Genomic DNA, 15,900 nt, shown 5'->3' on the forward strand with positions numbered 1-15,900 from the left:
TATAACACAGCACCCCTTTTCTCCATCTTCAACTTTTGGGCCACTAGAGAGTGGGGAAAAGTTATTCAGAAAAGCAAAAATCCCACTGATAATAAAATCGCAATTACTTGATTTCAAGTGAAAACTTTTTGCCACTGCGTAATGAATATTTTTTGTTTGTCAAACTTTTCTCTTGAAATCCAGTTAACTTTTTAATTTTCGTGAACTGATTAATTGTTGCACCAAATTATTGTCACTAGTAAGGATGACCTTCTATTATGCAGTGACGATTACTTTGATCACAAAACTCGGAACCCCTCGTTAGCAAAAAGAAAAAATGGTGGATTTTATTTTCCATTACTTCCTTTTATGAACAAGATCTTTGGGTCAATCTAACAATTATTAGATGAAATCAATTTATATGCATTTTGAAACTGTGTCATGTGCAATGTCCACGCATTTGCATTTCAACTACTTTTAGTCCAAAGTATGGCTACCACCATGTTGACTGCAAGATAATCTATAGACAAAGTAAATCATCGTGAACAATAAACATGGATTGGTTAAGGTGGATCAACACCTCTTCCTTTTAAATAAAATCTCAAATTATTCGAGTCTTGTTAACAGAGAAAATCAACGATTGACAGAGTTTTATCCCTATCGATCTATTTGCAGATATTCACCAATATCTTAATTTTGCTGCTTCAAAGACTAGACCACTTCACTTAGTAACCACCAGCAAAAGTTCCCACAATCAAGTTACGCAGAAAGTGCAGCAGATGACTTCGATAGCAGGTATCCTTGAAAGCCGGTTTCAACTTGCCATCCGGAAATGCATCATTATCACATCACGATGGTGCATTTGAGGTCAAAATACCAGAGGGAACTAATAATAAATGTCATTCCTTCCTGAGATTGGTATAATTAATTTTCCCTTGTCGTCGGAAAACAAGGAAGTTGTAACTTGTAGAAAGGCATGGAGGCAGGACGGGATGCATGTTCCACATGAAGCAAGGTAGTCACATTTTCAATGCCCGTCCATCCTTTTTCTATATTCATCCTCGCTCGCCACCTTCCAACTCCACTATCGTGTCCTACGATTTGCAATCGGAGCCCACGATCCAATGAATCAAGTGAACTCCGAGTTAAACACTCGAGGGTGGTTGCGAGGTGCTGTCATCGTGCTGCTACTGCTTGGAAAATGGTCAGGAGGGAGGGCTCAAGAACTGAAACGAGTTCCGGCAATATTTGTGATGGGGGATTCCTTAGTGGAAGTGGGCAATAACAACTACCTTAATTCCCTTGCCAGATGTAATTACTATCCTTATGGGATAGATTCCCCGCGAGGACCTTCCGGCAGATGTTCTAATGGAAAAACATATGTCGACATGATCGGTACTGGGATTTCCTATTCTTATTGTACAAAGAGATGATAGCCTTTTTTCGTTTCATTAACTATATCAAAGGCAAGTTCGCCTGCTTGCCTCTAAACTTACGCGAGAAATGGAAAAGTATGTATCGGTTGTTGATGTTTGCAGGGGAGATGCTGGGATTGCCCGATCCTCCAGCTTATGCGGATCCATCTACCCGTGGTCCTCGAATCCTAGGAGGAGTGAATTATGCTTCAGCAGCTGGAGGTATTCTTGATGAGACGGGCCGACATTTTGTGCGTATCATCCGACCAAAACTTAGTTCTGCCAATCTTCTCCCTTCAATGAAATTAATAAAGGAAAAACATCTCAAGAGTAATTCCTAAAAAATATATTTAAAAAAAATGCATTTCAGGGGGAGAGGTATAGCCTGAGTCAGCAAGTGCTGAACTTCGAGAGCACATTGAATCAGCTGAGAAGCATGATGAATGCGACAGACCTCAGCCGGTTCCTGGCGAAATCCATTGTGCTCATGAATTTCGGGAGTAATGACTATATCAACAACTACCTGCTTCCCTCCCTTTACTCGACCAGCTACACCTATAACCCTCGCGACTTTGCAAACCTTCTCCTCAATCACTACAGCCGCCAGCTTCTGGCGCTACACAGTGTGGGATTAAGGAAGTTCTTCATAGCAGGTGTAGGACCCCTTGGATGCATCCCGAACCAGAGAGCCATGTGGCAAGCTCCAGCTGGTCGGTGTGTCGACTTTGTCAACCAAATTTTGGGGACCTTCAATGAAGGCCTCAGGTCTCTTGTGGATCAGCTCAATCACAATCACCCTGGGGCTATCTTCGTTTATGGCAACGGATATGCTGCAGTAGGGGACCTCCTTAACAACCCTGCAAGATATGGTATATGTTCAAATCAATTCCTTTGAGATGTAGCTATGATCATAGTGGTTGATATGTCACTACATGAACTAGAATGCAATATGCGCAGGATTTACCATTGCAGACAGGGCGTGTTGCGGGATAGGGACGAACCGAGGACAAATCACATGCACCCCCATGATGATCCCATGTCCAAACCAGAACCAGCACCTGTTCTGGGATGCATTGCATCTGACACAGAGCGCCAATGCCGTGCTAGCTCAACGTGCTCTCTACGGCCCTCAATCCGACGTTTATCCCATAAATATCTATCAAATGTCTCTTCTTTAGGCCCTCTCTTGCTCCACTGACTGTCTTGATCGCCTGTATCATGCAGTGGCAAGTTTATCTGTGCTGTTTCTTAGGCAGTGTTCTGCTTATGAAGGAAAAGTAATTCATAATGAAACAAAGTGCTGATAACCATTTCGAACGGAATCTAAATAGAAGTGCTTATATGTGAAATGGAAATCTAATAATCCCACTGAGAAGAATCGAACTTGAACCTCTTGTTTTCTAGATAAGAACAGGTACCACTTGACGACAATCCATTTTTCAGCTATCATGTTAGCTGATTCGTTGCAATTAATGATACATTTTTTTATGCATTATTACACATCAAGTAACTACTGTTGTTAATCACTACTAGGATTGATTGCTGAGAATACCTGTTCTCACAAAAAAAAAAAAGAAAAAAAAATCCACATGCGATAGACCTAAATAGATTCCATTATGTGAAGATAAGAAGACATTCTTTGTTTCATCGTGGTGTTATTTCTTGGTAGTATGCCTAGGAGTGAGGTAGTAGATTATGCAAGCAGCATTACTAAAGCAGAGCTAGTGTTTAATCAATATCTCAGAATTATGGTTGTACTAAGTATGATGGTTAATTGTGAATATTACTTCTACTTAGTAAATTTTTTTTTAATTTTCGCATTCTTTTGTCCAAAACAACCAAAACACTGTAACTTGCAAGAGCACTTAGTCATAATCCACGCTTCCATAATCCTCCATCCTCACTATCCAAATAAACTTTTAATCCTCCATCCTCGCTATCCAAATAAACTTTTAAATTTTTCGATTACAAGAGAGGCCAATGAATTTAGTATAATGAAATAAAAATCCTAATAACTAATCGGTCTTGCAATCTTTTAATTACCAGACGAGAGCGTGCGTCGTTTTGATAACAAAATCTTAGATTTTTCTATTTATTTTTCGTTTGGTTCTACTTAACAGCAACAAAAGAAAAAAATCCAAATTAATGTTTCAGTATGCAGGGACGAGAAATATATTCACACATTTACATATTTTCCGGGCATGAACATATATTACAAGAATCTTAACATATATTGCAAAAATCTTACCAGCAAAGAGAACCCGTCACAGAAAATCTCAATTCATAAAACTCCTCCCAAAATAAAAATCTTGCCAACTTTATCGAATTTGATAAATACCCAACTGGGGACACACAGGAATACTCCTCCAGGCGGTCTTCCAGAACATTAGCCATATGTGCAAGTCTCCTTCTTGAAGGTGATGGGTTTGGTGCTGGTGGAATCGATAACAACAGGGCAAGAAATCCGTTTCCGATGCCTTGTCCTAACCAACTTTCCCACCACATCCCCTCTTGATCGGATCTCAAATTGCAACATCAAAGGGACCTTGCCTCCGCTTGGAGAAACTATTAGGCTTGATCCCGCTCCGTACATGGGAACCTTGTTACCTTCCAAGTTCACTAGCACCATTCGGCGGCTCTTTCTTGGTTGATAGAATTTCTTCAGCTGCAAATCAAAGTTATACATAAGTCTACTGTTAGATAAGAGATGTATAACCTCGTGTTCTGTTGAAAAGCCCGTGTATTTGGATCAGCCGGCAATGCTCTTTTAGAATCTTAAAGATAGTTTGGAAACAATAAATAAATTAAGCCTTCACTAACCCGTGAATTGCACACAGCATGTTTTCTAAATAGGATTAATCGAGGAACTCAAGGAAACGTATTAAACAATCCTCTGACATCTTGTTTGATGAATCTTCCATTTGATTTGGATAATCTTTTCTCTTTTACTAAGATGCACGCACTTTGCTTCCTTGCTTGCGAGATGCTTGTGGGTTTCCTTTATGTTTCCTACGGATGAGAAAATGTTGATGGAGAAGAATTCTCACCTGACCAGTTGCAATGGTGATTTCTGAGAAGACGAGATTAATCGGACTAGAGCTCACATGAATGCCAAACAATGTAGCAGGATTGTAGATGCTCATCCTCAATGTGCCATTCAGCGTAACCATTTTTGTCACGACCCCGGAGAAATCGGAACCCTCTGCAACATAAAAGTTGTTCACCTTCAAGCTCTGCAAGCATCCGAACACTTGACATGAGTAAGAAATCAGAAGGAAAAGCCAGGAGTTTGCAATGTAATTGGCAGCACAATAGTTTTAATTGTGCATTTGCCATGGGCCAGAAGTTCATAGATTGTAACTACAATGGTTCTTGAGCATCAAACAGAGGTTTACATAGACTAAACTGACAGAAATATGGAAGATTTGACCATAAACCAACTTGACGTGCGGCGTGTGCCTTCATGGAAAATTCACGTTTCATGACAATCTCAACAATGCAATAATCCTACCACTACAAGCGCTATTCGTAAGTTATTGTCCTCAAGTACTCAGATTTGAATGTCCTATTATTTTCCTATTGTAGGCTTGCATGCATGAAAACAGAGTGAAATCATTCACTTATGCCAAAAATAAGTTTTAGAATAAATATCACAACAATATTACACATAAACCGTCATTTCCAGGTTTCCATTGATTAAGGCGGTAAATATGAACCCAAAATGCTGCAAACACCCAGTGCTGTCCCTTGGAATGCTCCACTAAAAATTCGACACACGACAATATTTGCACTATTACAGTCATAAGAGAATGCAATTTTGAAAACCATTTTATCGAACATGTGATGCAAATTATCTGTGGAGGTTAAGGTGTTAACAAAGTAGTACCCTGACGGTGATCTTGGCCTTGTAAGGCCGACTGGCGCCCCAAATGATCAAACAGAAGACTGTGAAGAGGAGCACAAAGCTGAAGAGGGCGATCAAGGCCTGGAACCGCCTCATGAATGCCCTTTCCTCAAACTCGTCGTACGATCCTTCCTCCAATATGACATTGCACTCAGGCCACCCCTTGTCATTCCTCTTAGGTTTCCCCTTCCTCCCTGAGGAGGACCTGAAGATCCCTGAAAACCGACTCGCCGAGGAATTCCTCGAGTGGCGCCCGAAGGACGGGTGGGAAGGCGACTCCATCGGGCTGTGAGAGATTGGGGTTGCCTGGATCGATGATGACTTGTCGCCATCATGCGAGTCCCGAGAAGGGCTCTGGACATAGTACACGGGACGCTTAGGAGACCTCGACGGAGAGGAAGGGGCTAAGCTCGTGATGTCGGACTCAGATTTCGCCGAATGCATTGTTGCCCAAGCACAAATTACTCAAACTGGGGATGTGCTATCAACAACTTCTCGTATCCAAACCTGCATAGAATTTGACTTTATTGGATTTTCCCGAAGAACCCCTGCATCAATTGAGAAATAAAAAGGTGGAATCTTTCTTTATTCAAGGAGCTAAACCCCGAAAACAGAGCTCACACTCATTCCTCATCTCTGTCTCTCCTGTTTAAACACATGAAAGAAACGACATGGCCGCGGGGTGACCCAAAACAACATGGACACGTTAACATGGCTGCTGAAGCTGCAGTTGCCCGTTTTGGGTGCTGGATTTTTAAGATTAATTGCTGTCATTGGATAGAGCAATCAAGCAGCATGAGGAAAGATTCCGAATTCAGAGGTTTTAATGGGTTTTCTTGGAAAAACCCATGCACCAATTGAAAAAAAACGAGCCCATATACATGTGACAAATATGTGAGTCCCAAATGATTGAAGGAGAGATGAAAAACATAGAACAAGAGAAACAAAATCAACCCAAATTGTCACTTACAGCAAACAAACACCCAAGCACAAAGTCGAGATAAATTGTCAGCTCAAGACAAGAACAAGATATGTACCAGAGGAGAGGAAGTCAGTACCAGGATGTTCGAGCAGAAGGGTGTTTGAGGTTTCTGTTTCCGGTCCCCTGCAATGCATGAGACGAGAGTGGGGTGATGAGATGAGAGAGTCTCGTCTATCAACGGCCAGTGAAGAAGAAGAAGAAGAGGAGAAAGCTTCCCACGTAACGCCTTTGTAGATGGGGGCCAGTAACAGTTGCACTTCCAGGCTCGGAGGCTCCGGACCTGACTCCGAGCCTACGCAGGCCTTAGGCTACAGGGGAAGAGTGTCGGCAGCTTGAAGTGGAGAACAGAACGCAATGGTCCTCAGTAGGGTCCTAATCTAATACCCTTTGTTAATTAATGTTTGTCTTGTTTGGGATTTTTAGGTAGATTTGCTTTTCCTTTTATTTCGAGTAGGAATAAATGCATAAGAAAATCATAAAAATGCAACAGATAATCATAATTGTTTCTTGGCATTATTTTTGGTGATGAGATTTTGACCGATCACCTAAAATTGATTCTGAAACAAGTGGGTCCTGTTTCCTAACTCTTATGTTTCGAAAACTTGCAATTTCGCATGTGTTAGGTTAATCCGGGAACTATTATACGGGGTGAAAGAAAATCACCCTTATGGATTTTGAACACTTACCCGGGCAGTCAAAAGTTCGTGTATGAAATTATGCGAACTGTATGTATAAGTAGAAAGGTGCCAAACAGATGGAAGCAAAAGTCGAGAAACTCAAGTATAAAATGTTAATCATTACTTCAAAGTCGTCGGTCTGTTCCTTGCAAGTCCTACGATTATTCTATCTTCCTCTATATCTCCGCTAGGTTAGCATGTAGTCCATTCTCCGCATCTTTTTTTGTGAAGCGCTTCCTATATATATTTTTGCTTTATTATTTATTAGTTCACGTTTTATAATTAGCAAAATCCATTTATTTTTTACAGTTAGTTTATTAATATCTATATGTACTTTCAAAAATTGCATTAATAACAATATACTTTTTTTATTTTTATGAACAAATTAAATGATAATAAAAAAGTTTGTTGTTCGTACCTCAGAAACACACCAGGTATATATATATATATATATATATATATATATATATATATATATATGTATGTATTAAAGGAGATTGTTAAAGATAATATTCTTTTAATTGGGAAAGATTATATTTCATTATAATTAATTATGGTAGTTTAGATTTTAGGGATTTAAATTTGATTTCATACTCAAATTGTATCAATAAGGTATATTTGACAGATTTTATGAATACCTATTTCTCTCACCACTTAGTCTATAAATGGCTACGTCGGTCCATTGTAATTTCATTCTAATAAGAATATTTTCTACTTCCATAGTTTTGGCGTACAAATGGTACAAGGAGTAAATTAGCAATTTTGTCCCTGAGATAGTCAATTTGCATTAATCGGGTCCCTTACATGAAATCTGCATCAAAGTAGTCCTTATCAATATCAATTTGCTCCCTTGCAACATCAGTTTAGTCCTCGAGCATCAATTTGGCCCTTATAACATTAATTTGGTCCTTTTATAATATCAATTTGGTATTACAACATCAATTATGTCCCCAATTTACATGAATAGGGGGACGAAATTGATGTTCCAAAGGACGAATTTGATGTTAAGAAATGACAAAATTGATGCTCAGGAACTAAGTTGATGTTTTAAGGGATCAAACTGATGTTATAAGGGACCAAATTAATGTTATAAGGGACTACATTAATGTAGATTTCATGCAAGAACAAATTGACTATCTTAGGACGAAATTGCTAGTTTACTCCTGTACAAGCTACCACGGACGGTTTATCTCTTTCCTCCACTTTCTTCAAAATATAAAATTTGTTGTCGTATTAGAGCAATTTCAATCAAGGAATGACTTTTTGAAGTTACAAAGTTAGGGCTTCCCCAATAGAATATAAAATGGCTTCTCATGGCTTTTCTAACCCGATACACTGCTTTCGCGACGTGATATAAAATGGCTTTTCCCAAATTTTCCCGTGGAACGTCAAATGGCTTCGCACCGCTTTTCCAATGGAATATAAATTGGCTTGTTACTGTCTTCCCGACAGGATATAAATTCCATTTTCATTGACGGCCTACAAATCATATTTGTGATAGCTTGACTCGGTGGAGATATAAAACAGGGAGCTAATATTTGATAAGTCATCATTCAAATCATAATCGCACTTCGAAGATCAAGATATCCAAGCATTGCGAACTCATCTTGGGGGTATTCGGGGTTGTGATTTTGAAACCAGTCCCCATCCCCGTAATCGAAAAAGACAGAAAAATGAACCGTGATCTAACCAAATCGAAAATTTGGGGCAAGTAAAGGCGGTTCGGATTGGGTTTTCGAGGCAGCCTTGGGTCCGTTATCTCGATCATGATTTTCTTACCCCATAGGAAAAATTCCTTTCCCTTTTGGGCCGGTAGTGGGCGAGAAGGGATTCGAACCCCCGACACCATGGTTCGTCTAGATATGATAATATTTCTCCATCAGCAGACATTATCAATGGTCAATTGAACCAATACAATTTTGTTGAGTAAAAGTAACTCAAATTTCGTAAGGATGAGAATATAAGTTCGAGTCCTGGAAAACGTGCTTGTTAGAAAGGAGAATAACCATTAATGTTCGATTTTCCAACTGAATTAATCGGACCCATTAGACTCCTCAGTATCATGATTTACACCCAAAAAAAAAAAAAAGAAGACGGTCAATTGGGCCATTTATGTGCATTGGACTTGCATTCAGGCCCAGCCATTGGCTAGTGAAATGCCCTTCTACGCTTCCGATTTTACGTGAAAGCCTCTCGATAGAGATTCTGATCAATGAAATCCTTCTAATAGTACGGAAAGTGATCGTGCTATACGATGATTACACATACAATTTTCTCCTTTTTTCCTGGTCAATAATATCATCGGATGCTTAGACTAGCTCCATCGACCGTCCTTCCCCTGATCTCTATCGCCACGTGGCGAAACGAGAGATGAGCGAGAGAGACCGACCCGTTGGAGCATCCCATCTCTCGTTTGAGAGACCCAGTCGGCTGCTACCGCGTGCCAGCATGGGTCCCAAGCTACAACAGCTGACTTTTATATTTTTTAATTTTTTTTTTATTAAATCAAATCTGGCCATTGGCCCCATCAGCTTGAAATTTTTTTATAAATTTATATTTAATTTTTTTTACCTATATGAATACTCATTTTTCCACTTCAATTTCACTCCTAATTATTCCCTCCTACTTCAATTTCACTGCAAATTTCCTCCTACTTGTTCTTCTTCTTCTTCGATAAAAAAATTGTCCGATCCAAATAAATTTCATCCTTTCGGATTTTATATGCCACATCTGAACTTCCCTAAAATCTAAATTTCCAAACTTCTTACTTCTCAAAGAACCAAAATCGTAATTATCAATTTCCCAATTTCCCAAATTATTCACACTTGTATTATCCCAGTCATACCCTGTCCCAATTAACCCACATATTGGATTTGTAGGTTCACCCTCCCAATTAAGGTTGGATCTGGCTCGGCATTTGGAAGCTCTAATGTGGAGTCTGATCAATCTCTACAGACGAATTCTCTTTCACCATTCAGTCAACTTCCCAGCAGTGGCCTCGAAAGCATCGACCAAGACATTGAAAAAGTTACACCTCCAAAAAAGGGTAGCCGCACCGATGGTAATAAATGGCAATGGAAAGAAGATGAGCCGCTACACAGTGGATTGTTAAATATTGGGCAAGATCCTGTGGTTTAAAATTAGAGACTGTATCTGAAGTGGTGAATCTTTCTTTTAGTTTAGTTGGTCTCTGTCTGACGTGACGCCTATGTGATAGTATGAGGCCCAAATTAGAGACTCAAATCAGAGACCTGAGATGGAGATAGTCTTAGTACATTGTTTTCTCAAGTATTCGTGCATATGAAAACAAAAGGATTATTTGGTTTAGTTCAACATAGCGATTATTCTTGATTAATTAGCATTCAAGTGAACAACGAGGGTGAAATTTTTACTGCGGCGTGCATATATTACTTCCCAAGTTTCGTGACTGCGTATCTCGCGGGCTCTTAAGCTCGACATAATACTTATCGATCCATCTTCCTATTATACTGACCTCAATCTTCCGTAGGCTCACCAACCACTCCAGATCTCCCTTAACTGATAGAATTATGTCCAAACAATGAGATCATGCGCAAAAGTCACATGAACTAATTAGTAATCTGCTCGTGAAGTCGAAACTCGGTCATCTATATAAGCTTGGGGAGCATCGCTTCCATTGAGGACAAGCAGTTGACGGAAATTGCTTGGGGATTAGCCAACAATGGGCACCCTTCTTGTGGGTTATTGGACCGGACTTAGTTCGTGGTTCTGAATGGAGGAGCGGTTTCGAGTCCCTTGGAGATTGTCGAGGAGAGGGGCTGCATTGTGAAATGGGCACCACAGAGGAAAGTGCTAAGCCACGGTTCTGTAGGAGGTTTTTGGAGCCACTATGGCTGGAATTCTACTCTAGGGAGCATCTACGAAGAGGTCCCAGTGATCTGTCAGCCTTGTTTTGGTGATCAGAGTGCGAACGTGAGGTATCTCACCAGCACAAGTAATAAACGTACGAAGGAGTGTTGATTATTCATTTCTCTTGTGTAATAAGGCCTAATTGTGGCCAATTCTTTTAATTCTTTCTTCAATCGATGTATGGAGCTCTTGATTGTATGAATGATGTTGAGGGCCGAGTGGTTAGTGTCCATTTGAGTCTGATTTCGCTTCATTAAAGTCTAATTAGGAGTAATTAGACCAATTTAGGTAAAATGGACTTAATTAGTGTCTCGGCCTTAGGAATCGGAATCTAATAGAGTCTAATTGAGTGTCCTTAGGCTTGATTAATGTAGATAACCATCCTTGTGAGTGTTGGCCGAATTTGTATGTGTTTAATCGTGTCAAAATGAGTCAAACCATGAAAATCTTATGTTAATTTGTAATAATTATGTATACTTGGCCTAATTCATGGGTTCGGGTTAATTAATAATTTAATTCGGAGTATTAGGACCTAGGAAGGTCTCTGTGGCCTTGAAGTTGGGTCATTAGGATCCGGGATACTTTAAAACGGATTAAAGTCGATTGCTTGACTTAACTGGATTAATAATTTGATTTTTGAGTGTAAATTGATCAAAAATGGATAATCATGTATATTGACATGTATCATGGGGATCAAGGGTAATGAACCCACTAATCGAGTCTTAGGGTCCAAATCGAAGGTCAAATCGACCTTGAGGGGATTAAGGTCATCTTTATAGATTTTTCAGGGATTAATTGGCTAATTCATGTAAATACGACCATGTTAATAAAAATCGAAAAACCGTAAATAAAATGCATAGAGATAAGAAATGAACTATGGCACATTTTCCTCTTTTCGGGCATTAGGCCCACTCAGCTCACATGTGAATGATTATCCTGAATGCATGGCCCATGTATGTATGATGGCCTAAATGTATGGCCCGTTTCGCTTTTCTTGGCCCAAATATATGGCCCATTTGTAGAGTCAGACTGTATAATCTATATATAAGCATGTGTATCGTGCGAAATCTATAATTCATTCATTAATTCTTTTATATATCTGTGATTGAAGACCTCGACCATAGGATTAATTAACTCGATTTTAAAAAATAAAAAGTGTTAGAGGGATATCAAAATGGCGAGTTATAGCCTTGTGGGCCTCTAACCTCACAACAAAGCCTCCGAACTCATTTCTATGATTAGAAGATTGAGTCAAACATTAAATCCTTAGGCGATTAGTATCTTGACCTTATAGGTGACTTAAGTGACTCGCCGTCTAAATAAACAGTATAATGGCGACTCTAATCTCAATTGGCTCTCAAGCCACGTGAACTAACAAAATACTCGAGTCATTGACGGAGGTCTAAAAACCACGCCGCGTGACAACACCGTACTTCCCCAAGAGTGCTTGGAATTGCTTGTTGCAAAAGTGTGACCCTTCGTCACTAATTATCGCTCGAGGAGTACCGAATCGGGTGAAAATCTGCTTCTTCAAAAATCTTAGAACCACTTTAGCGTCGTTAGTAGGTAAAGCAGTTACTTCGACCCACTAAGAAACATAATTAACCACAACTAAAATATATCGATTATTAAATGAAGAAACAAAGGGTCCATGAAATCAATACCCCATACCCCATACGTCGAAATGCTCAACTTCGAGTATGTTATTTAGCGGCATCTCATGTCTCCTCGATATGTTCCCGACCCGTTGGCAGCTGTCACGTTTAAGAACAAAATTATATGCATCCTTAAACAAACTAGGCAAGTAAAAACCAGATTGAAGAATCTTAGCCACAGTTCTTTCTCCTCCAAAGTGTCCTCGGTAAGGTGATGCGTGACAATCCCGTAAAATATCTTCTCGTTCTTCTCGGTTACACACCTCCTTAGGATTCTATCTGTACAATACTTGAACAAAAATGGCTCATCCCATATATAATTCTTACAATCATGGAGAAATTTCTTCCTATGCTGATAAGTCAACTCCATCGGCACATAATTAGAGGCAAGAAAATCCACAATGTCAGCATCCCAAGGCACACGGTGATCAACCGAAAATAATTGTTCATCCGGAAAAACACTCATTTATCAAAAGTCCTATTTTCAGTCTGATTTCCACTCTCTAATCTAGATAAGTGATTTGCAATTTGACTTTCAGTGCCTTTTCGATCTTTAACCTCAAAGTTAAACTGTTGCAATAATAACACCCACCTGATTAATCGCGGCTTAGCCTCTCTTTTTTTCTCGATCAAATAACTCAAAGTTCCTCGCTTGATGGCTTTGCTGATTTGGATGGCATCTCCAAGGTCTCAAATTTAATCAACGATTTTGGCACATAAGGTGTTTCCAATCAATTGAGCACCTCCAAGAATTCTTCATCAGTTCTATTTACTCTTGAAACCAAAGATGCCTCTAATGGATCCTCCGGATACATCGCCTGAAATACATCATTCGATAACCTGTCCACAACATCCACAGTAAAGCCCTCATCAGGCTCCTTAGGGAACTTCGTAGATAGATAAACATTAAAGGTTACCTCCTGATCATTGACTCTCATATCACCCTTTTGCACATTGATCAATGCTCTACCTGTAGCCAAAAATGGTCTTCCCAAAATAGTCGAGACCTCTCAGTCCGCCTCGAAATCAAGCACAATAAAATCAGCGGGAAAAATGAACAAATCCACATTAACAAAAACATCTTTGACTATACCACGGGGATAAGTAATAGACCGATCAGCTAATGGTAATGTAATTCAGGTTGGCTTAACTTCCCCCAAACCTAGTTCACTATATATAGATAGAGGCATCAAATTAATACTAGCACTTAGATTGCAAAGAGCCTTACCAAAATACTGTGAACCATAGTGCAAGGAATAAAACTACCTAGATCCTTTAGCTTAGAGTTAGTTTTCTTTGCAAAATTGCCCTACACTCTTCGGTTAATGGAACCGTCTCATACTTATCTAGCCTTCTCTTCTTTGAAAGGTTGTCTTTCATGAACTTGGCATAGCTAGGCACTTGTTTGAGTGCTTTGGCAAAAAGGATGTTGATATGGAGCTTCTTGAACACTTCGAGAAATTTTCTGAATTGTGTGTCATCTTTGTGCCTTTGAGCTCTTTGAGGAAACGGGAGAGGTGGATACGCTCTCTTGTCACCCTTTGAGTCATTCTTGCCTTTAGCTTTCTCGTATTTCCTTCTATCCTCGTCAAAACAGCTTTACAATAACTTACCATAGGATGACCGCGGTTTGTAGATGAGCTGACTGCGGTCTTTGATCGCTGTTGCTAGGTGACCGAGGTCTCTGATTCTGTAACCGTGGTCTCATCACGCTGATCATAAACTTAAGCTTTTTGAGGTTCCATAGCAGTGTTTTCATGCTTGTTGATGCCTTGTTCATCAAGTGTCCTTCCATTGCGAAGCGTGATGGCCTTCACATTCTCCTTACCTTCTCTTCGCAGGCTTGTTTCAGCGTCACTTGGTAAAGCACCATGAGGTCTCACCTTTAAAGCTTGAGCAAGTTGCCCAAGCTGATTTTCGATTTTCTAAATAGACGCAGCTTGAGATCCAATTTCATTTTCTACATTGTGCAAGGATGTGGCGTGGTCACGAAGGGATGAGGCGTGGTTCTGCAACATAGCATCAGTTTTAGCACTATATTTTAACAAAGCTTCTTCTAAAATAGACTTCGCTTCCTGAGGTTGCAGTTTAGACTGCTGAAATCCAGGTGGCGGATTCGGTCTTGCTCCAGGTACTCGTTGATTTCTCCAAGAGAAATTTGGATGATTTCTCCACCCCGGATTGTTGTTGGAGTAAGAGTTATTCCTAGTGTTTCCTCGAACATGATTCACCGATTCCATAGCTAATGGACAATTCTCAGTCAAGTGTCATTCTACACACATTCCACAAGAAGTTATTGCCGCTGGAGGAACCTGAAGCCGGAAACTATCCATCATCTTGGTTAGTGTCGATACCTGGGCTGAGAGAATTGTTATAGGATCAATGTCATGAATTCCTGCAACCCTACTCGGCATAATTCTCTCCACCTGCAAAGAAGAACTCTTGTTGGCTAATTTCTCGAGCAAATCAAATGATTCATTTGTCCTCTTATCAAAGAAATTTCCTCCTGCTGTGGAATCGACTATCACTCGATGAATTAGAGTTAGCCCATTGTAGAATGTCTTTATGAGAAGCTATTTCTGTATTAAATGGTGCGGACACTTCCTCTGCAGCCCCTTAAACCTATCTCAGGCCTCATGAAATGTTTCAGTATAATGCTGCCCGAATGTGGTGACGTCATTACTCAGCTGCGCTGTTTTTTCCTGATGGGAAAAATTTAGAAAGGAACTTCTGGGAAATCTCTTCCTAAGTAGTGGCTAAATTTGGCAGTAAGGAATATAACCACTCTTCAGCATCATCTCTCGGACAGAATGGACATAAACGGAGACGGATAGCATCATCTGAGACCTTGTTAAACTTCAACATGCCGCGACTATCCAGGAAGCACTTTATGTGTATATTCAGGTTCTCATTTGGTTTTCCTCCAAATGTCGAATGTGCCACCATAGTAATAATACTTGGTTTTAGCTAAAATTTGTCGGCTTGGGTAGGTGGATATTGGATGCTCGAGTGGAATCCTTCAAGTGATGGAACATCATATTCCCGTAAGAACCTATCCTCCTCAGGATTGGCCTGATTGATTTCGTTGCCCTGATTATTCAAGTTGATGAGTTCTTCACCGTTTGCCATGGGCAAGTTCGCTGCTTGAGCTGTCCTTTGTTCTCTGAGTAGCCTACGAAGAGTTCTCTTGATCTCAGGATCTAAAGGGAGGAGTTCAACACTCCTAGAAAGGCACATAAAACGATCAGAGCACCTACCGGAAACGATAAGAAACGTTAGTTAAAAATAAAGAACTAAAATGTTTGAACTAAGAGTAGAGTAGTTGGTATTAATATTAGCAGAAATTAAGAAATCAGTCCTCGGCAATGGCGCCAAAAACTTGTTGCGACAAAATAAGATC

The 15,900-nt window shown here is 39.9% G+C and overlaps 2 protein-coding genes across 5 annotated transcripts; one reads left to right on the forward strand and one right to left on the reverse strand.

Moving 5' to 3' along the window:
* Nucleotides 1-1,028: 1,028 nt before the first annotated feature.
* LOC116200969 (GDSL esterase/lipase At1g71250) lies at nucleotides 1,029-2,649 on the forward strand. The gene is made up of 4 exons (XM_031531994.1): nucleotides 1,029-1,374; nucleotides 1,518-1,645; nucleotides 1,765-2,263; nucleotides 2,352-2,649. Exons 1-4 carry the CDS (start codon nucleotides 1,104-1,106, stop codon nucleotides 2,570-2,572), a joined length of 1,119 nt encoding a protein of 372 aa, XP_031387854.1. The 5' UTR covers nucleotides 1,029-1,103; the 3' UTR covers nucleotides 2,573-2,649.
* An 878-nt stretch (nucleotides 2,650-3,527) lies between these two features.
* On the reverse strand, nucleotides 3,528-6,512 carry LOC116200970. 4 transcript variants are annotated; one of them, XM_031531996.1, is made up of 4 exons: nucleotides 6,357-6,509; nucleotides 5,281-5,846; nucleotides 4,442-4,627; nucleotides 3,528-4,059 (listed from the first exon to the last, which is right to left on the reverse strand). In XM_031531996.1, exons 2-4 carry the CDS (start codon nucleotides 5,740-5,742, stop codon nucleotides 3,781-3,783), a joined length of 927 nt encoding a protein of 308 aa, XP_031387856.1. In that variant the 5' UTR covers nucleotides 5,743-5,846; nucleotides 6,357-6,509; the 3' UTR covers nucleotides 3,528-3,780. The 4 variants fall into 4 exon arrangements, with proteins under 4 accessions (XP_031387856.1, XP_031387858.1, XP_031387857.1 ...); XM_031531998.1 differs by having other exon boundaries at nucleotides 5,281-5,805; nucleotides 6,336-6,487; XM_031531997.1 differs by having other exon boundaries at nucleotides 6,336-6,477.
* Nucleotides 6,513-15,900: the final 9,388 nt, after the last annotated feature.

The sequence above is a fragment of the Punica granatum genome, chromosome 3, assembly GCF_007655135.1.
Source record: "Punica granatum isolate Tunisia-2019 chromosome 3, ASM765513v2, whole genome shotgun sequence".
Taxonomy (NCBI): domain Eukaryota; kingdom Viridiplantae; phylum Streptophyta; class Magnoliopsida; order Myrtales; family Lythraceae; genus Punica; species Punica granatum.